At 40.1% G+C, this 21,869-nt stretch overlaps 1 protein-coding gene across 6 annotated transcripts in view; it reads right to left on the bottom strand.

The window, feature by feature from the left end:
- Window positions 1–4,469: 4,469 nt before the first annotated feature.
- The window catches only part of CABIN1 (calcineurin binding protein 1), a 116,911-nt gene continuing 99,511 nt past the window's right edge, over window positions 4,470–21,869 (bottom strand). For all 6 annotated transcript variants that reach the window (XM_086761305.1, XM_086761307.1, XM_086761308.1 and 3 more), the window contains exons 34-37: window positions 20,065–20,356; window positions 8,427–8,591; window positions 6,372–6,598; window positions 4,470–5,870 (exon numbers count right to left, since the gene is read on the bottom strand). In XM_086761305.1, the coding sequence (XP_086617431.1) occupies window positions 5,727–5,870; window positions 6,372–6,598; window positions 8,427–8,591; window positions 20,065–20,356 (828 nt within the window). In that variant the 3' untranslated portion in view covers window positions 4,470–5,726. The remainder of the gene's footprint in view (window positions 5,871–6,371; window positions 6,599–8,426; window positions 8,592–20,064; window positions 20,357–21,869) is intronic.

Here is a 21,869-nt window from a genome sequence, read left to right as displayed (position 1 = left end):
TTTTTTTTTTTTTTCTTTTTGCTATGGCCAGGAACATAGGACAGAATCCTGTAAACAGACTATGAGGATTCTCATTCCCTCGGCTTTGAATCAGACATTTTATGAAAATATATTATGAAAAGGACACGTGGTACAGTAGCAGAAGGCCCTCAGAAACAAATGAGGTCAAAACCAGCAATGTAGTTTAGTCTTTCAGAAGTTTAAAGATAGATCCTGGTCACTCAATTTAGGGTTTGGTTCTTTCCCCTTTTTTCCCCTCCCTTATTCCCCCCACCTCCCCCTTTTTCTTCTCTGTCCTAGGGCCCCCTCTAGCGCTACCAGAGCAGAGCGTGTGGCTCCCAAATGACATGGGATGAACTTTGGACACACGGCTATAGAGAGACGCACTCACAGCCTTGAGACTGCAGTCCAGCCAGACCTGCCACATGCTTTGCTCTTATTCACACATGACATTTTATTGAAAATAAATCCATCCATAGGATAGAAAACATACAGAAAAGACCCTTGACACCCATAGCTACTGTGGTGTTGCATCTGAGCGCTGCAAGGTTGCAGTCTGAGCCTGCATCGGAGCCTTTGCAAGCACTGAACTCTCAAAGACATGGCAAACAGCTCAGGTGCTTGATACAGATGGCTTGCGGGTAGTATGGGAGGGGGGAACCAAAGAAACACGCATGTTCCATATATAGTCTCCAAGGTCCCAGCTCTTTTTCAAAGGTCAGCTGTGGCCAAAAGAAATCCATAGGCAGCAAGACACCCATATGACGTGAACAAAGCTGCACACAGGTCAGTGAGCTCTAAGACAGCTTTGAAGGCTGTGGAACAGGGATTCTGGAGTTGGCTAGGAAGTGCTTGCTGGTGGGGTGTCATGCATTAGATTAACAGCAGCAGGAACAAAATATCTACCCAAGGAGAGATGTGTCTTTAAATGTCTAGTGAGATTTGCCTGGAGTCTCTACTAACATGAAAGAACCATTCAAGTGAAAAAAAATCATCCTCAAGAATCCAACAAACCTCAGATGCTGGTCTGTTACCCTTCACAATGCTACCTGTTGCATGGTGTCCTGCAACACCAAGAGCTGAGTCCCACAGGGAAGATCTCACAAAGGTGAAACTTGGGCTCATGCAGTACCCCAAGGTTACTCCCAAACTCCTGAGACACACTTCAAAGCTTAGCATTAGTGGATTCCTAGTCATCAGCTAGAAGAAAGGGAAAGATGGCAATTAACACTCAACACCTACACTAAATTCTTACTATCGTCTTCAACTGCAAGAACAAAGCCGCTTCATCCCAGCTTTACGTGACTAAACAAGAAATCATGAGATTTATGTCTGCTTTTTTTCTTCTGAGCATCTCAAGTCATTCACCTTTTTCCTTGAAAAACATGACAAGCATCTACAGGAACAGAGATGAGCTACGCTCGGTGTGTAACACTGTACACACAAGGTACGTACACCACAGATTTTTTTCACCTTAACTGAAATATGAACACCACTGCCAAAACCAGAGTACTGAATTTAATGATGCTGTGATCCCACCCTGGATGGTTAAGACTTGAATCTATTCTCACCTGGCCCCTCTGTTTCCATTCAGTTCATTTTGTCTCCTAAACAGTTTCAGCTGCCATGCCTTCCTCATCTTTTCCTGGTCCCTTTCTCCCTGACCATATGGTGTTTATTTTGGCTGCAAAAGACATCAATTTCATTATTCATGAGGAAACCTCATTCTAATTAAAAAAAAAAAAACAACAAAAAAAAAAAACGACCATGAGATGACACCTGACAAACCCTAGTACATGATAAAATTAAGGAAGACGCTCGGTATCTTCCTTGATTCAATATTTTGGTTGTGGAAAGAAACATTATTAGCTTTTGGAGAACAGCATTTCTGAGACAGTGGGCAGAAGCCACTAATGACAGCTGTGGCCAACAAAATTAATTCTTAGTAAAACACTAGTCCTTGCCTCAGAGAGAGAAATTCTAAATGGTCTTAACCATACATAGATTATAATCCTTGTGCCAGGAAATGAGATCTGTGTATTACACACAGCCAAATCCCAGTATGACATGCCTTAACATTGGTGATTAGTAAAAGGTATCTTACCATGCATACAATGCCCAATAACAGCACAGAAAAGTACATCAACTCTCCACAAACATCTCAACATCCAATTCAATTTTTCCATTTGCTTTGCAGCAGAAACGTTTTTCCTATTTGTCTGGAAGTCTTAACAGTTTGGCTTTTCAGTAGCCAAAATGGATTTGCTTTTTAATCAATTACTGGCAGGAAAAGGAAAAAAAAAAAGAGAGAGGAAAAAAAAAAAACACCACAGAAGTAACAGCCACCTCCTCACCCCACTTGCCCACAGACCTTACCTTTAAGTTTACTTTAGGCATCAGTCATCCCTGTAGCTTCAAAGGGAAGTAACCAATCAAAAAAATACAAAACCAATAGACTTCAGCAGCTGCCATTTATTTGTCTGGCACATTAGAAAGCCACCTGGAAATGCTGAGATTTCAGAAGCAACGGTCATGCAGTAAATCCTGAAGATGGACGTTGTGTTTACATTTGATATGCAACTTGGTAAGCTGGACCTTGCCTATACTCAGGTTTCAAGCTGTTACAACTAGGATTAGACTGAAATAAAAGAAGTTACTTCAAGTAACTCATAGCTAAGTGCAGTTTTACCATAATGCTTTTTTCCCCTTGAAAATTCCACAAAATTATATTGTCAGGCTCCAGAAGATGCCGTATTCAGCGAATACTTCAAGTTGTAACAATTTGAAGTTCTTGCTCCAACAACCTTTAGGGATGGTTCTTTAGACAAACATTGTATGTCAACGGATCCAGTGATCTTGGCATCTTAACTCCAGAATACGGCTCCTTGAACTGAAGAACCACACAAACCATACTTACAGAGGGAAGGTTTCACACCTATAGAATGGCTCCTTTAGCAAACACGGGCAGTACCACCTGTGGTGGATGTTGGCCCACGGCTGAGCAACACAATAGTCATTAGCAGAAGGGCAGGGTTTGAAGGAGGTGGCCTGTGTAGTTCAGTCTCAGTAACTTCTTGAGCTCTTGAGCTGGTAAAAACGTTCTTGAGCTACCCAAGAACATAACGGGAATAAAATATCATAGATTTAAAAAAAAAAAAAAAAGGAAAAACAGGTAAGAGTTTTGAATATAGGATAAAACAAGTTGCACAGTTGTGTAGTTTGAAGATTAAAATGAGTTTAGAGCAGATCAAAGTTCACCTCTCTTTGCTGACAGGTAAAAATAGTTTCACTTACAGTTCTAGCTTTCCTTAATCAGCAAAATACTAAGTCCTTCTCAAAAAGCAGGACTAGAAATCAAAAGAAAGCTCAAGATCAGGCATTTTAGCATGTTCTGAAATGAAAAAAAAAAAGCCAAAATGCCTAATGCCAAGGAATATTTCAGAATAATAAAGGAAAACAACAATTTTCAGTGGCCAAATTCAATTAGGAAAATCAAATGCTCTGTCTTCATACATCAGATCCATGCTACAAGCACAAACTTAAGAATTTATATATGATCTTCATGTTAGCCATACATTTAAGAATATACATTACCCAAAAAGCCTATGTAGTCTCCTCTGTCTGGGCGAAACAGCCCTATTTAGAACATTCTCCAAGTTGTGTCCTATTTTGCATAAGAAGCTTGTTTCTTTTTTGCTGTGCTAACTCCTAAAAAAACAAAGATCATGCCTGATTATCTAAACCTACCTTAGCCTATTACCAGTCAATGCTTTACAGTATACTGTACACTGTACTTACAACTTACACCAAATTAAAAGAGCAAACACTGAAAATACATTACTATTGAAAATATCCCTTTGCTTTTACCAGTTACCTGACCTTTTCCACATCAGCTGCATCCAGCTCACCTTTTTAAGTGAACAAGTTACACAAACATTTGCTAATACACCCAAGACAGACGTGCTCACTTGCTTACAAATTACCTCTTGTTTAAAACAAATCCCTCAGAATGAGAATAAACTTGTCATACAAAGTTTGACGCTGCTTACTTTTTACCCAGGGTCCATTCACCGTTCTTACTGTGAATAGGAGTAACAACTATAATAGTGGATTAAATGCTAATTTGTAGAGCCAAATATTCTATGTGATCCTGCTCATCTTGCGTTGTCTTACCCCTTAAGTTGTTCATCAGCATTCAAAGATACTCAGATAGGTGAAAAAATTCAGATCATGTCTCAGTGGGGAAGTGAACCTGTTGCAGGCAATCTTGGAACACTGGCTGACCTGGGTTCTGGGTCACACAAGACCAAACCCATCCAAAGAGCTCTGGCAGTTTTCAGAAGAGCAAGAGGCTTTCCCCCACCCCCTTTCCTCCACTGCCTTCTCATCCAAGAAATAAAAGGAAGGGAGGAGTAGTGCTTTTTCCAGAACCGTGGCACCTTGGCCTCTCAGACAAACAGAGACAACAGTACATTTCAACTTTATTAGAAAAAAACCAAAAGTTTATACAAAGCTCTGCATTTTACAGAAAACCACCTCCCCCAAACACAAAGAAATTTGACATTGCAAGCTGTATGCATTTTCTTTTTTCATATACATACATATATATGTATATACACATATATATGTGTGTCTGGGCGCACGCATGTGTATATATAGTGTGTGCCTTTTTTTTTTTTGCATGGTTTGCATTCATTATTTTACAAAGTTAACACTTAGTAGAAAAAAAAAAAAAGGATCTTTGTTACCATTATTTTCTCATATAAATAACTGTGAGCAGTCCCTCTGCAGATAGATAAAAAACACCTTTTCGTGTCATTCTGTAAAAAACAGACATTACTGAAATGGTATTGAAATCTTTCCAGATTTTTCAATACCACCATAAAAATATCATCTAGCCCCCAATTCAAAATGCTTGTCCAAGGCATTAGAAGAGAAAGGACTGTAAGACAATTCTGGAAAGATCAGTTCTGTAAGCCAACATTCAGGTAGATCATTTTTGCTGGACCCCATACATTGGTGTGAAATGAGCACAAACAGGAGGCCAACCTTTCTGTCTGCCTGGAAAAGCGAGTTCTTTGCTTATTGTGACCCAGTCAAATTTCAACAAAGCACCCAGCAGTGCCAAGGGGCTGACAGCCTCGCAGCTCACCCTTCTTGTCCCACAACAAAGCCATAGACTTCCTTGATGCAATTAAAACCTCTACCAGCTCAGCAAATTTTTCCTACTCTATTCACCTTAAAAGGAGCTGTTGGACTAATTGTGGCATGGCTAGACAGACATTAGGTTGCCACATTATTGGGAGAAAAACTTAACTGGTGGGAAAAATGCAAAAAGACAACTAAAAGGAAGAAAATGCTATAGAAAAGAGCTACTGGAGTGACTCCCAAGGCTCTGGGTTTGAAGAAGCAGGAACAGCAGAGAGATATGAGTTGCAGCTCAAAACATCCGTGTGTTCACTGAAGTTGAAGGTGACAGCATGGTCCAGATTAATTAACTGCCTGGTAAACAATCATTCTTTCCGTCAAGCACCATGATGGGCAGAATGGCAAAGATTCTGAAGGCAATACAAGTGGTAGTGGTGGTAACAAAGGTAATGAAAGTGAAGAACATAATGATGCAGATTAAGTGGAGAGTAATGCCAACGAAGATGTTTCGACTGCCAGAGATGCTGGCAAGAAGAAGAATGGTTATATGGTTGGTGTTGATGATGGCCAGAATTCATTCATATGTCCATGTAGTCATCATCTTCATCAGTATCACTTTCCAGTGAGGACTCCTGGCTTGAGGTCTCTAAGATTTCCAAAGCTGGCTGACAAAGGCTCTCCTTCTTTACATTCGCTGCAGACTGAGCAGACAAAATAGCAGACTGATCCCAAAAAGAGAGAGAAGAGAATATATTGCTAAATAGTCAGGATAAACCCATGATCACAGGGATAAAAGCCAACCGGTTGCTACTGCTCCACATTCAATAGCTCTCTGACTTCTATAAAAGATATGGCATCCTAATGTGAAATAACATAACGTTTACCAGTAGGCTTCCCCACCGTTAATATTCCGGTAGCTTCCGCTAACCTAAGAGTTGCAACGGCTGCACTAATTCCCTCACCCATTTTTTGTAATTCTTTCTAATTCCCTCAGAAAAGGGATAAGGACTGGAATAGCTATGATTTCACCCACGGTCAGTATTTCAACAGTCCTTTAAAATTGGCTCCTGCTGATGACAGCTAGCATCTTCTTCCACTACTTACTCTATCCCTGGTTATAAACTGGGAACAGGAAGGGTTGCTCTTTTCATACAAGTATTTTATTGAGGGGAGAATTAAGACAAAAACAATGATCTAAAAAATTACTGGTTCCCTTTTATTACCTTTAATTTTTGCTTGGTCTCTTCTGAAATGCTGCCCTTTGGAGAAAGGAGGGTGGGAGTGGGTGGAGTGACAGTGATCTCAGGTGGAAATTTGGTGACAGATGAAGGTATGAAAAGCTTTGGCATGTTGGGCAGAATGCGAGTTTTAACTCGAGTGCCATCTGTCTTGTTCTGCTGACTTCCCAAAGTCTGTGAACTGGAGCTGAGTTCAGGCTTTGAACTGGAGGCTAAACAGAAAATAATAAGAAAAACACGTTAGGAAGCTAGCTAGGATTTCAGATGTCAAAGAGGAGGGAACAGTTCATTGTTAGGCATACGGCTGTCTCAAAAGGCCTTTCTTCAAGCCTTACTTTAATTAAGCCTCAGAAAAAGAAGAAGAAAGTGCCTCAAGATTCTAGAATTACAACTGGAAACCAGTAATAATTAAAAAAAAAAAAAAAATCTTACTGGACAGCAGAAACCCAGTCTGACCAAGCATGACAAGTGGCAGTGTAACACTGACCCATCTACATCTAGCTAGAAGGCTACTACAAAGATTGTTTTTCCACTTCTTGTTTCAGATGCAATCATCTTATCTTTGCATTCTCTAACTGCCTCTCCATTCTGTGCTGCAACAAGTAAAGCCACTTAGCTTTACTTAGGAGTCTTAATTTCCTCCACCACAGCATTGCCTCTTTTATTATTGAGACAGCAACTATTTAAGAAAAATAAATGGTAACACTCATCAAAATTTCCTCATTATTCTCTTCAAATCCTGCCATAAAAACCTCCCTGGTGTGCTCATGCCACGTGCCACGCTTGCTAGCATCATTCCCACATACTCCCCAAATGTCTCAGCTTGTGGTCTTTAAAACGTGAACTTGCTGAGAGAGAGCTCATCTCATGAAGTAAAGAGGGATCCGGCCCCTCCTTAGGCACTATCGCAGTACAAAATAATATATACACAACAATAACCAGAAGATGACAATGCTTTCCCATTAAAAACTGAGAATTTGTTAAAAGAGCGTTCTTGATGTCTTAGTAATAATGCTGCTTCATATGGAGTCAAAACTTCTTTTAAAAAAAGTTACATGACTGAAGACACCAGTCTCTCTCTCAGGCTGATAATAATGACAGATGTTCATATACATTATTTCAGATTTATTCTTGTCAAATCCATCTCCTGCAGATTTCTGGAACTGACATGGCCACTTAAACACAGCAAAATAAAATGCCAGCTTCCTGACACTGTTCTGAAAACAACCAGTAGCAGAACTAACTACTAAGGGATGTAAAATTGAATTGTATGTTCTCAGCTGTACACAAGAATGTAAGGACTGCCACAACAGACTGAGGTGTGGCTTTCCATCAAGGTCAGCGCCTCATCTCCACGGGCAGTCAGTCATTCCAGAGCAGAGTACCAGAAATGGTGCATGCAGTTATCAGACACAGGCCAATCTGCTTCTCACAAATAAGGAAAACCAAGATACTCTAAACATGAATATTTAGATTATGCCCATCTGAAATACCAAGTCTTACATTTTTTACAATTAAAACACCAAATCCTACGTCTCTTGGGAAGGGGGCAGAGGAGGGATAGAAAGCATTAACTGCTGTAATGCTGGATTTTATGTTTACTCAGACTGAGTGAGTCAGGTTTTCTGCAAAATCGTTTCCTTCTGCTAAGTATTCTAATAGTGTAATCCAAAGTGTTGTCATATTGCCCTGTATAAGATTTCGATTTAAAGAAAAATTCTACTTCAAAGGATGCACAAACTACATAGCACGATAGCCTGGCACTGGGAGGTTTTTATTTGGCTTTGCTGCCGTGGTATTTTGCATGTGAGTCATGCACCAAAAGGAATAACCATTAAGGGACAACATGACTCTTTCCTAGGAAGCTGGGACGTTGCCAGGAATGCCTCTAAAGCTCTAGAATACTTGACTGGAAGGCAGGCAGAGAAACTGAGGAATATTCATCACAACTATCCAATCAATCAATCAGTCCGTCCCTAGAGACCAATCCGCAGCTAACCACCCATTTTCAGAATTCTTTGAAGCACAGAAAGCTCCTACCTTGGGTACAAACACGTCCCGAATTTGTGCTGGTCACCGATTCCACTTGCCAGCAAACAGGCTCTGGCGATGGTGCCACAGTGGCCATTTTCATCTGCTGACAAAGCCGTGACTCCTGTTGCTGAAATCCAAGCCCCTCCAAAGGCACTTCAAGCTCTTCTTCCTCTGTAGTAATGAAATACAATTCACAGATGAAGAGGCATCCTGATCTCTCTCCTAAGCCTCAATCCTTTTGCTGTCTAACCAACTGGTAGAAGTTTTTTTTTTAACCCTTACTCTATTTCTAAACTGTAACATGATGGAGTGAAGTTAAATATTGGCAAGCTAAGATGGCAATACCTACTTTTTCATACTCAGTGCCATCAATTCAAGCCTCTTAAAAAACTGTAAATGTCATTTAAAAAGCAAAAGAAAAAACATTGTGTACGACATTCTTATTTCTGCACATCTGCAAGAAAAAACCACGTGCAACTGACCACTCTCCTTAGGAGATGCGAGGGCTGAAGCACCTGCCACACCTGCAGAGCAAAATCCATCACCTTTAATGATCAGCCAGCTGTGACTGGTGGGCCCCTCTCTGATCTGCAACCACAGGTACATGCTACACTGAAGTGCAGCTCACTGGTAAGTACGATTAATTGGTGTGAACATCCAGTAACAGGGCCAAATCTGTTTTTTTAGGAAACCAGCATCAACTTATACTAAATGCCCACTTTTCACCGATATCCCCACTGTATCTCATGTAGACATTAGCCTGAAATTCCCACTGTCCACTGTGCCAGAAATTGGGATGCTTCTAACTCAGAGTCCACGTGTGTGCACATACAAACTCTTTATTACGTACCAGCTGTATCTGCCTTTAAATTAATGCAGTGTTCAACCAGTCCTCTTGCACACTGAGCCACATATTGTACACAACAGGAGCAACTGCCACTGAACTACTGAGAGCTACTGATGCCCTTTCTGGGAAGGGCAGAGTGAAACAGCAGCAAGCCTTTCAAGGCTTTGGACGCACAAACAAGCTCTTAGTCTCTGATAAAAATCCGTCAAAACAATCCTTCAAAAACAAAGTGCTGCCTAGCCTAACTTGAATCACCTTATATTTACACAGGCTAAGGTGTGCACAGACAGCTGTCACAAACCAGCAGATGCAATGTGTATTCGCGGACTAACTTGCTCTAAAATTCTTTGTATGCCCATGCTCTAAATTAATGTAGGATTTTGACAGTATGATGTCTTAAAAAGGAATATATATTTCAACATTTCCTCATTGGAAAAATACTCCCATCCCTTCAAGTGCTGAAAACACTTCTCCATCTTCATCAGTGTAGGTAAGAACTTGGAATTTACCATGGTAAGATTCTCCTGTACGACAGTTCCCCTTACAGAAAACACTTAAGACAACATTACAGCTTAACAGTGTGGTTAAAGTCAAGTCAATGCAGTCTGAAAGACGCAACTTTTAAAATGAGTTAGATTTTCTAGGGTTCTTGAATAATTTGTAAAAAAAAAAGGCTTACCAAAGCAGGCTGCAAGTTCCTTCATCCACTAATTTTCACTGGTAAAGAAAAGAACCCATCAGCTAAACCTGTAGCTGATAGTCAATATAAGCCTTAGGATAAGTGAGTTTGCTTGCAGAGAATTCTCCACTAGTTCCCGAAAAGGAAAGGTCACACACTACAGCACAAATCACAGGCAGCTTCTGTTCTGTGATGTTCTACTCACTATCAAGCACAAAATGGAAAGGTCTGATGCAGAAGAATGTCATTCTAATTCTCAGCACTCTCTTGCACATTTCTCTACGGATACTTCAAAATACAGCACTGGAAGTAGGAAAATCACAGTTGCATCTGTACAGGTATTGTATTAGTGACCAAATCAGCTTAAAAGCAATGCAGGAGTACTTCAACTACAGAAATCTGGATTAGGAAAATCATCATTCATAGTTTCCCTGTTGAAGCAGCAGAGGATAGCAAGGATCATTTTGTGTATCTGCCTGCCCTTTATACCAGACACACGTATGATCTGGCCACATGCTGACGAAGTACAGGAGACTGTACGAAGAAAGATCAGCCCTAACGTGGCCTGGAGCCAATACACGCATCCCATTACACTGCGAGCGTCTGACGACACACTGTAGTCTACAGCCAGAAGACTGTCACACTGAAATGGCTAAAAGACACTTGATCAAAAGACAGGAAGAAACCTTATATCAACATTTGAAGAAAAGCAAGATGAAAATGTTGATTTCAGATTATCCCACAAGACACCTAAGAACCCAGCTCCTTTTTATCTTACTCCAACACTCCAAACTCAGTCTTAAGTATCTCCGGTAAGTACTAACAGAATCTTTCCTATCCGCTTATTAGTAATTAATTGAGCACATACAGTACTATACACAAAGAAACTGCAAACCCAACAGCCCCAGTATACTGCTGACTGAGAACAGTTTTGTATGTATGCAACTGTCAAATTACATTAGGGACTTATTAGTTCACCATTCAGAATAAGAGCTCTGATTTGCATTGTTGTTTAATGACAAAACTCTACTTCTTACGCTGATTATAACCTTTGTTTAATTATACGATATATCGTTACTTAAGCTGATTTGCTGTGCTTTATTTTAACTAAATTATGCCCCATTGACAGACGCTCTTTTGAGCAGCCTATTTCTAGGACGATGCTACAAGGCTGTTGTCAGTCCATGTTTCTATGAGCAATCAGCACACTCAGAAGCATCTCCAGCTTCCACATCACATTTGGTTTTGTTAGTTTTGAAGATCTCATTATATAATGTAGCAAAATTAGATTTTATTTGAATAAAATTCTGTGTCAGCCCTTTTTCACGTAGAAGTGAATGGAAATGAAAGGGCAGGAGTCTGGCACACCAAGTGTGTATTTCTATCACTGCACTCCTGGAGACAGCGCTGGTTAATATTCTATTAGGCTGCGTCTTTCAGTGTATAAGAAATCAAGAACCACTCTCTGTTAATCAATCCCTTGCTGTCAGAGGCGTTAAATACACAGTGACTGAATTCTATCCCCTGATTGGGTCACACACTTTACTCTTTTAGGACTGTGCAATTTTTAATTTTTTTTTTGGTAATAGTAATTTGAGTGGCGTTATTCCTAAGTTAAAAATAAAGTTAATCAACAAAACATTTTAAAATTCTTGAAAATGACAAGAATTGGTTCTTTTAGGTGTATATATCATAACTTATACTATTTATACTTTAATATAGTGCACAGATATTTATTATATCTTTTTTTTTTTCATCACAGACAAAAAGGGCAAAAGAGAGAAGGATAATCAAGAAGAAATACACAATTAGATCTCCCATTATTTGTCTAAACCAGATTTCTGAAGAGAATATCTTGATATTTGTCTTGTGGAAGATGCCGTTAGAGCCCTGAACATAATGTCCTAGTTTTTCTAATAAAAACTTTCCCCGGGGAGGTAAAGACTCTACTAACTCATGAGCCACAATATTCTGCACAAGTGCAAGAGCACAAGAATATAAGTACAGCACATTCTGAAGGTGTTCAGAAGCTCAGATTTTGTATCAGTTAACAAATCTTTTGGTAATACCCAGTACTTGTACTGTCTTGGCAGGTTTTCAAACATTAGCTCTACAAACCCAGTTTAAAATAAAATTGGTTTCTGAAGACATAATATGCAACAGTCGCTTGTCTCCAGGCTGACGACGGGATAGGTACTGTACTCTGGAGATCCATTTAGCACTCCTGCCTTACAACACAACACACAAAAATTAAGCACATAGAAAAAAACATAGATTTGCACTGCATATCATTATTTATATTGAAAAGTTATCTGGAATCGAGCTGAATCACAAGTATTTTTTTTAGCCTTCTCTCTCCCAAAAACTGACTAAATACACATAAAATAGCACAGAAAGAGGGACATCATACCTTTCAACATCTCCCTGCTTTAGTGAGGAAGAAAGAAGCTGAAAACAATTCAATGCAACAACCTACTCCAGCTTTCCTCTCCAACCTCTTTCCACTTGTTGCCAGGGTAACCAGTGTTTGCAGATGCCTATAGCGGGCGCTTGGGTTCATGACTTCATCACAGTTAATATTCTCTCTCTCGGTCTCTCTTTATACAGGGAATGCACTATATACATATATCCATACACTATAAACACCCAGATTATACAACTCCTGCAACCATTTTTATGCTGAGACAATTTACTTTGCTATTCTGATGTGTATAAAACGAAAAATAACACTGTCAAAAATATTCACTTAGTATTTTGCAGATGTGGAGAAAGTTTAAAAGCAGTAGTGCTGTAACCAGTAAACAGCTGCTCTGGTCTCTCTGCACTGCACTGCACTCTTAATCATTTGATTTTGTCATGCTGTCAGGTATAACAGACATTAAAACATTTTATGTGGAATTTCAAAAAATCCTTTCGTCATGCACTAAACCTATTACATGACAACTGAAAGACAAGCCCAGAAAATGTGACTAGCACTGGGGAAAAAGTGTTCCAGTTTCGGACAGAAGCAGTCGAATTATTATAGCACAGGTATGTTAAAGGATACAAGCAACTTACAGTGCATACATAAAACATCATGTCATTGTAGGAAAAAAGGAGCTGAGCTTTGAACTCCGGAACAGAACACTAACGTGATTTCAACAGTGAACGCTTGAAGGAATGAACAGATTTGCACCACTTGCCTTCATCCCCCTGCAGAACACCTTCCCCAGCAGTTCTGTGTGTCAACACAAAAAGCCTGAAAATACATTCCTATGATTTAGTAAATCTGTATTACCTTGCCTTCCAACCACTTCAAAAGAGTAAGGATTTAATTTTGTGTGCCTGCAGACACTAGGAAATACTTATTTTACCAGTCCCAGTAACAACTGGAGTACTTTGTATTTTAATGGCCACCCACACCATGTGCAACTGTTCCCAGAACTAACCGTTACTAATTCACCACACAAGGTGGATGCTGTTATTTCATTTTTTTTTCATGATCACAGAAATGAGTCTGATCCTTTGCTCCCTGACACGATGGAGTAAATATCTTACCACATTTCCAAAGAACAGTGCTAATGTGAAAACAATTAATTTTCTGTATTCCATCTGCCTCGCCCTCCAGAGTGCCGGGAATGAATACAGCTTTTTTCCCCGTACGGCAGTTGCAAAGGCCATGGAAAGCTTGAATTTGAAGGAGCTCAGAGTTTCCTCATACGCTGCGCTTCTAAGTCAATGGAAAGACTGCACTGGAACACAGGCTGGTTCAGCTGAACACAGGTCGGTTAAGGATGCCAACTGAGAGAAATAATGGGGGCAGCAGCCTTCAAACTGTATCTGCCATGAGGCACTGCACCACACAGGCAGTGAGACGATGCAGTTCATCATGGCATGCCCAGGTGTACTTGGTACCCTTTCCTTACACATTTTCTTTCTCTAAATACTTTCCCAAATATCCTGCCATGAAATTTATTTCTAAAAATTACCAAAGTCATGGCTGTAGAAAAAAAGTATTTGACTCAAAATGCCAAATCCAGGAAATTACATTAAAAGCTGACACACAAAGCCATGTGTTAAGAATTAAGTGTCAGAGTAATTCTGGAGGCAAAAGGTTGCAGCATACAAGTTCTACTGCTCCCTGAAGTTCAAGGAGTCTGGTGAGCAGAAGTTGGCACTCTATTAACATGGCATACTGCTGTACTTACTGCCAGGGTCCTGAACAGAGAGTCTACTGTACAGTTATATGAGGCACACCCCAAACTGCCACCTAAAGCCAAGGTCAGCTGTCACAGAACAACATTAACGCAAATAAAACCTAAAACAGGTGGCTGCTCTGAAAGTGCTTCCTGGAAACAGTCCCTGGCCCACACGAACTCCAAAGCTACCAGGTCCCTGTAACAGCCAAGCTGCAGTCAGTCTAACAGCAGAGACAGTGGAGTTCCCATGTCCAAAAACATTTCCTGCCACTACCAAGTTGCCTAGAGGTGCAGGAAGCTGGCATGCATGTTGGTAAAGAAAAGCTCTGAAGTTCAATACTAACTTTCTCTCTCTTCTTTTAAAACAAAACTTCAATTAAAAAAATGTATGGGCCTAGATCAATAAAGGTCACAGTCTGATATTCAACTACATGAACTTTCAAATGGCATTATAAAAATACAGCTAATTGATATTTGTGTTTTAATAGCTGACTGAGCAAGCGCACATCACTTGGAGAGCATCACATAATAGCGCCTGTGGATATAAGTCACTCATTTGCAGTCCACTCCTTCTGAATTTGATGTATAGTTCTCTTATGAAAGCTGTATGGCCTTTCCTGATCGGTATTTCATCCTTCTTTGGCCTGCCAGCCAGCTAAGCACAATGCAAACTAGCAAAAGCAGTCAGAAAAAACTCTTAAAAGAATACAGTAACACGCCACAATTTTCCAAGAACTTTGTAAGTAACACAATACCCGTGCAGCAGCCTTACAACTTGATCTCTCTTCAGCCTGCCTTTGTGCAGGAATATATGTAAATTTTATGCTGCTGGCAGTAATCTAAAACCAGTGAAACTGAAACATACTGTAACATATAGCATCATTACAATGTTCTTTTACAAGGGGTCTCCAGAAACTGTGTTCCATTCATGTAAGGTAGGCATAGGCCAGTGACTCCCCAGGATGTTCAGGGGGATTTAAGGGTGCTCGGGGCTCGAGAGCCTCTTGGACCACAAAGCTGCCCAGGCTGCACTAAACCCCTGGCTACGTGCCATCACCTCACAGGCCACAGCTGGAAGCTCCTGCTCCTGTCCTATTTGTTCTTACTGATCTAACACGGGTACATAAAAACAACAACAGTTTTCATTTCAAAAAATTTTCTGCACAGCATTGGATTGGATAAATAAGAAAATGGAAGGGCAAAGATCAGAAATAGACACTAAGTGTACTGAAAAACTCTTTTGGAATGAATTTGTTGTGAAAGCAGAGCAAATCAGCGTACTTCCAAGAGGAAGAGGAAAAGACACAACTGCCTGAGCACCAGGCAAAAAGGAATTAAGAAGTCATTCAAAAACAGGAAACTCCCTGCTGACATCCAGTAGTGAAGACGTTTTCAGAGTGCATCCATTGTGAAAAATGAAAAGCTTCATGAAAAGCAAGGATCAGAGAAGAAGTGAGAATACCAATGCCAAGGAGGCTGAAGCAGCAAGAGATGAGAGAAAGCAAATGCAGAGCTAGATGAAAGCAGCCTGGCCAATTTCTATTCGTGATTTTGCAGTGACTAACAGGTGGACAGGAGCTTCTGCCTTAGGACAGAAAGGCATGGGGTGACAAGTATTTACAGAATAGTTTTTAAAGCCTTGCAGGAATTCAGTCTTGGGAACCGAGGAAGACAGCTGCCAAAAACCAGGATAACTCAACATGGGAAATGAAGGAGAAAGTAATGAAAGTAAGTTGCGTAGAAGTGACACAAGAAAACACAGTAGAAAAATGTGCATTTCAGAGAGAACTCTCATGCCAGGTAACTGAAATATGAAGAAGGATCACATGAAGCCCCAGGTCCTTGGCCAGTGTAACCTTTTCTGTGTTTCAGCTTTTTTTGAGTCATCTGTTGAGAATAACTCTGTGCTCTAAAGCATGATTGTTGTGGTTTTGTTTAGTGAGGCGGGGCCTGCTGATTTTGAATTCAGCAGAAAAAACAAGGTAAGACACTGATTGCAATTAAGAGGCTCGAATGTTACTACTTCCTATTATTTTAAAAGTACCTGAAAGTTTGAATTGAAATCCACAGTTAAAATAAGGCATGGCCAACGGGGTCAAATACTTTGGGCATTTTGTGTAAGCAGAAACTTTTCAGTGCACTGAATCACAGGCTTTTAAAAATCCATGTTTTGTCTTTAGAAATTTGTGACAAGCAAACTCAGAAGAGATTGAAATGAGTACGTGGCTAAACTTAACTAAAGATGAGAACCTACAGCCTCCATTGTTTCACTCGGACAGAAACAGGGACTGTGGATGTCCACTGATGTCCAGATAGCGAGAAACGGGGAGGAATCAAGGTGAACCTTTGTGCTATGCACTGTTTTAATAGGAAGACAGATGCTGTTGATTCAAAATTATAGAGCTGACATTCTTTGCAGTATTTCCCTCTCCCTTACATAAATTGGCTCAGTCTTCTGAGAACTCAGTATCACCCTAATGGCATGTATCAGTTGTTAACACAAACTAAGCCGCAGACGTCTGGGAAAAGATGCTCTTTACACCCAAAAGTGCCCTTATTAGGCTGATGTCCAGTCAAAAGCCTGCAGGATGAACTGCCATATTACACCACCATTACTGTATTCTCAGGACATATCACTTCAAAACCTTCTATTTTGAACATCTGCCTTTTAGGGAGTCTGCTGCTGCCTGCACACACTTAAATAATTTAACTTCATTGCTCACTATTACAACTGCGCTACTTAACCTTTCCACGCAGCTGTCCTCACTTGGCATTTATTTCTTGTGCTCCTGAAAGTCTACAGGTTGGAATACATTTACACCTCTCTTGCCCTGTTGTGCCTAACCAACAAACATCTGAAATTACAGCAGGATATTCACATGGCTTACAGAGTGCAACTTCCCTGCACAATACAGGAAAAAATGTTTTTCTTAGCTCTGATTTTCCAAGTTTGGATAGCTATATCATAACCTGCTTGGTTTTATGCTGAAATGCTTAGGCCTTAAATGGACATAAATTTTACAGGGAGCGGGAGTGCTACTCTTCTACTCTGATTTTATATTCCCATCTGGTAAATAGCTGGCTTTAAGTAAAACACATAACTTTAAATAATTCCAAGTGTAAAAATGTTCCCTGGTATCAAAACTCAGATGCGAATGTTTTCCTCTTCATTCCTTGTAAGAATCATTAATAGAATAGGGACAGCAAAGAAGAAGGAAATGCCAAGATTTTTCAGCAATTAGAACAGTATAATACTGCAACAGTGTGACAGGCTGGAGAAGCTTTCTCTTAATTGCCCTATTTTAGTTTCCCCAGAGAAAACCCTAGGCTGAACAAAGGCTAACAGTCCCATGTACTTTTATGCCTGAACACAGGAAGCTCTCATGCTACCTATCACTGTCCTCACTTTGCTGCTGGACTTCATCATGCTGTGTTCTGTACCAGTTACTCATGTTACTCATGGACAGAATCTCACTAAAATATTTACGTAAGAAACGAATGGCATCACATCAACATTGCTTGGAAAGCCATTCCTTTTCCTGGGCGAAGTCACAGAAAATGACAGCTCTGATGTGGAATATTTCCACATGAACAAATAGATACAGGAGGAGGTGACAAGGGACAAAAAAGATAAAAACAGATTACTCCAAAAATGGGAGGAGTTTTTACAGAAACAGAGCTAATAGAAGGCAGATTAAAAAGGGTTGTAACCGAATTATAAATAATTATTTTTAGAGGATATGGATACAGAGGCAGGAGAATTAAAAGGAAAAGAAAAAGGACATAGTAGTAATTGGTGACTCTCTCAGCTAGAGAAATGACCTGTCAGCTAGGTCTGAGAGCCAGAAAGCCAGATACAATGCATGCATTCAGCACTGGAATGAGAGCTCTGCAGAGAGAGCTTCTTGATCTTCAGACACAATTTCAGGGGTGTCCTTCTGGCAGCTAACCCTTCCATCTCCCTCAACCAAGACGATGTATAGAAACTACGAAAGAAGAAAGAACAATATGTAACTTTACAACCCTAGCAAAGCCTAGGAAGTCGAAAGATTAAAACAAATGTTTCAATCACTGCAATGTGGCCTGGGAAATTCAGAGAGGAAAGCACGTCAGAAATGCTCCCGAGTTTTGTTTGAAAACCAAAAAAAACGCACGAGTTCTTATTCGCATTGTCATTCTCATCAGTCTCCTTTTTAAGCGTACAGGAACTTCACAGAGGATTCTTTTTTTTTCCTCCCCTGTTGTCTAGGCACAAACCCGAATTACTCCCTGTTGAACAAGCCAGCCAAGATATCTCATGACACCATGCAACTCCATTCTTCAGCTTCATAAGGACAATAACAAACGCGGCTCACACATTGACTAAGCCATTCCTTCCTTACAACTCCCCTTTCCTTTTTTCCTCTCGCAAGACAATCTCTCCCTGGATTTGTGAAAAAGGAAAATTAGATGATTATAATGCAACTGCTAATATTGGATGTTAAATTTCAATTTTGTCCTGTACTCAGAGATTAGCAAATTGGGAAAACTGATTTCTCCCTAATTTGCTCTTCATTGCTGACAAATTCAGAAAATTATGTGCATTCAGACGCCAAAGCTGATTACACATGGAAAGAAATTAAATACCAGAAGCATACAGCTAAAAATTTCAGAAAGTCCAAACCCCAGATTAACAAAACATCCAGACCAGAGCAGAGTCTATTCATTATTAATTAATATTACGCACCATTAAGTCTCACAAATCTGGGCCCTGTTTCCACTGTATCCTCACCTGTCACCTGGTATGTATGTGCTTCGTTCATAACTTTACCCGGGCTCCCATGAATTCGCCTTGGGCATTTTGGGGTGGTGGTAGGGCCCAAGCTCGTGAACAGATGGAGTGAGCACAGGCAGCAGCAGATGCTGTTTCAGACAGAGCTCCTGCTAAGGTCGGAAGAAAGTACAGGCTATGGCAGGTGCTCTGCCACCTTAACATGCGCAGTGTCCCACAAATACGCAAAACCATCTCTTCTGGGCACCCAAGGCAAGTCTGAAACTGGGTCTAATCATACTTCATTCCCCAAAGTGGATCAGCACTGCCTTGCACAGTGATTTCGACTACTGCTATCAAGCCAGCCTGCCATGACAGCAGTAAAGAAAAAGACAGCATTCTCATTTCATTCTTTCCTCATCTAGACAAACTGTGGAAGATCAAGAACATAACACAGTCCTAAAAAACCCCCACACAATCGTGCTATAGAATAAATAACATTTGTTCTGTTTCTTCAATCCGTCTCCATACTCTAACCTTACACATAACCATACTAGGGCTATAAATAATATATTCCCAACATTCCAGTCCCGTCAGATGCTTCTTTCCTCAAATGTGAAAGTAATACCGATGCTACACTAACTTTATAGACCATGTAGAAGCCTGGAATGTTCAGAAGTGTTATGTATCTCCACACACACATCTATACAGGGCAGTGATAGCTGTGCATCTCATTATGTTAATCACACACTTGTCAGTCAGATGTAGGCTGTCCACCAATTTATTTCAATTGCAATAACTTCTAGCTTCTTTTAAAGATGTAAGGTATTTTAAAGAAATAGATCCTCACCTCTTTGAAGAAAGTATAACAAATGTGGGGCTTTTTTATGCTACTAGACACATAAATTCTCTATTTAAAACATATTACTATTTTCAGGCTGCTATTCCATGATTTCACATGCAAGTTACATAGACAGTGGTCACTCTTTTAATCTATCCTAGTAATTAAAATACGTATTAATTATGTAGATGTACCCAGGACTAAGACAAAATCTCTGTTTGTACAGCCTTTTGAACGTGGCCTAGCAATCAGAAAACGGGCCAGAACCAGAACGCAAGCACCGACTCACCGTGTGGCCTTGGCAAAACCATTAGAGAGGGCCAAAACGTTCTGTCTCCCTGAGACTTACCACGTGCAAGATCACTCATGCTGGGAGCAGTCTCTGCATTTTGACTCTGGAGATGCTCAGTGTCTCTGTGTGACTCCTGGGATGGAGGTACTGAAGATGCTGAGGAGGAGGAGGATGAAGAGGAAGATGCTGGTTTGGATTTGGAATGCAGATCATTCAATCTCAGGAGATTTTCAGGAGTCACGCTGTCCGGGTTCACTGGGGTAGGGTGCAGTGTAGCTGCCGTTACTGGGAAGAAGCTCTCTCTGTTGTCCTTCGTATGCTTTGGGGTTGTGGGTGTTTCTCCTGTGGGCTACGTAACACAAAAAGGGGCAGGTAGAGACAGTGAGAAAACACGTGCCGGTCATTCTGCCTGTGCCACCTGCTTCAGTAACAACTGCCACCAGTATAACTTTTTGTAGAAAGACAACACTCTCTCTAAAGTTCACACAAAAATCAATTATTACTATTAAAAAATCCTTCTTCTTTATATTTTTCTGTTCTTTATGGTCTATTTATCAAATTAGAACTTGAATGTTTATTCATATTCACATTTAGAATGCTTTACTTAACAAATCCCTCACAACATAACATACTTTCCTGAACTCTGCTCTTAAGCATGAATTACAAACTCGTATGAACAGAAACACATTTCTTTCATTTAAAAATACGTTGACAAACCCTTGTCCTGAACAAACAGATCTGCAGTGCTTTAAGAGAATTTGCAAATTATTAAAAGAAATTATTCTTAGTGAATGATGTGAGAAGAAATGGAGAAAGCAGAAAAATGTATTTCCTTGCAAAAGAAGTAATCAGCCTAACCCCAAATCATAAATTCCCAGTAACTTCAGAACTGAATAACATCGCTGCCCAACTTGCAGCAAAGCTCTGGAAGATCTGCTGCCTTTGCAGAACCAACAGCGGCACCAAGAGTGACACTTTCCTCCAAAGCTAGAGCTAAGAATTTAATGCAGTGTCATTGATTATACAGACAGAAGGTAGAAGGGTGACATAAATTCACCAACGAAGGGAACAAAAGTACCCATAAAATTATTATCTTCTCTATAATTTGTATCAGCAATCAAATAAAATATTCTTGCCTGTGAGAATGCATTTATTTCATGCTCTTTACAGTCTCCTTTAAATGAAGACTTATTGGACCATAAAAGATACGGCTGAATGGAATCCTCAACTGTTTAATTGTCTGTCTCATACTCTACCTCTCACACCTCTGCCCTGAAGAGGAACTTGCTTTAGCTATGGTGACAGAGTAAGAGTGTTTGAAATAGAAATTTTCTGCTGTCAAATATAAAATTAAATGGGGCCCTAATGTCCTAGATGGCCAAAGATTTGTTACAATGCCAAAAGAGTCAGCAGAATTTCACTGAGAGAACACAGTAAACTTCAGCTGGAGAAATTACATACTCAAAATTCAGAAGTGGAAAGCACACGAGTACTACCTTTTTTTTTTTTAAATAACTAGTGGAATGTATTTTTTAACTTCTTGAACTTGATTAATCAATCTCTAAAAAGCATACGATTAAAACCTGCCAGACTCTATGTGCACAGAAAAAATAAAATATAGCAGCTATATTCACAGCAATTACCATATTGGATCAAAAAAGGTCTGTTCTGCCTCTGAAAGCAGCAAGTTTTTGATGTTTAAAGCATCCGTTCCAAAACTAAAGGTCTCAAGATGCACAAATGGGATCACACAAACTAGAGGGAAATTAAACTGCAGGAGAAAGCCTTAAGCCAGAAGTGAGATCACCAGTGGAAATGTTTTCAGCTGTAATTTAGAGGGAAAACCCTTCATACTCACGCAC

Source organism: Chlamydotis macqueenii, chromosome 17, assembly GCF_036417535.1.
Source record: "Chlamydotis macqueenii isolate bChlMac1 chromosome 17, bChlMac1.mat, whole genome shotgun sequence".
Taxonomy (NCBI): Eukaryota; Metazoa; Chordata; class Aves; order Otidiformes; family Otididae; genus Chlamydotis; species Chlamydotis macqueenii.
The sequence above is the reverse complement of the archived record's forward strand: the minus strand, read 5'-3'. Positions and strand labels throughout refer to the sequence as shown.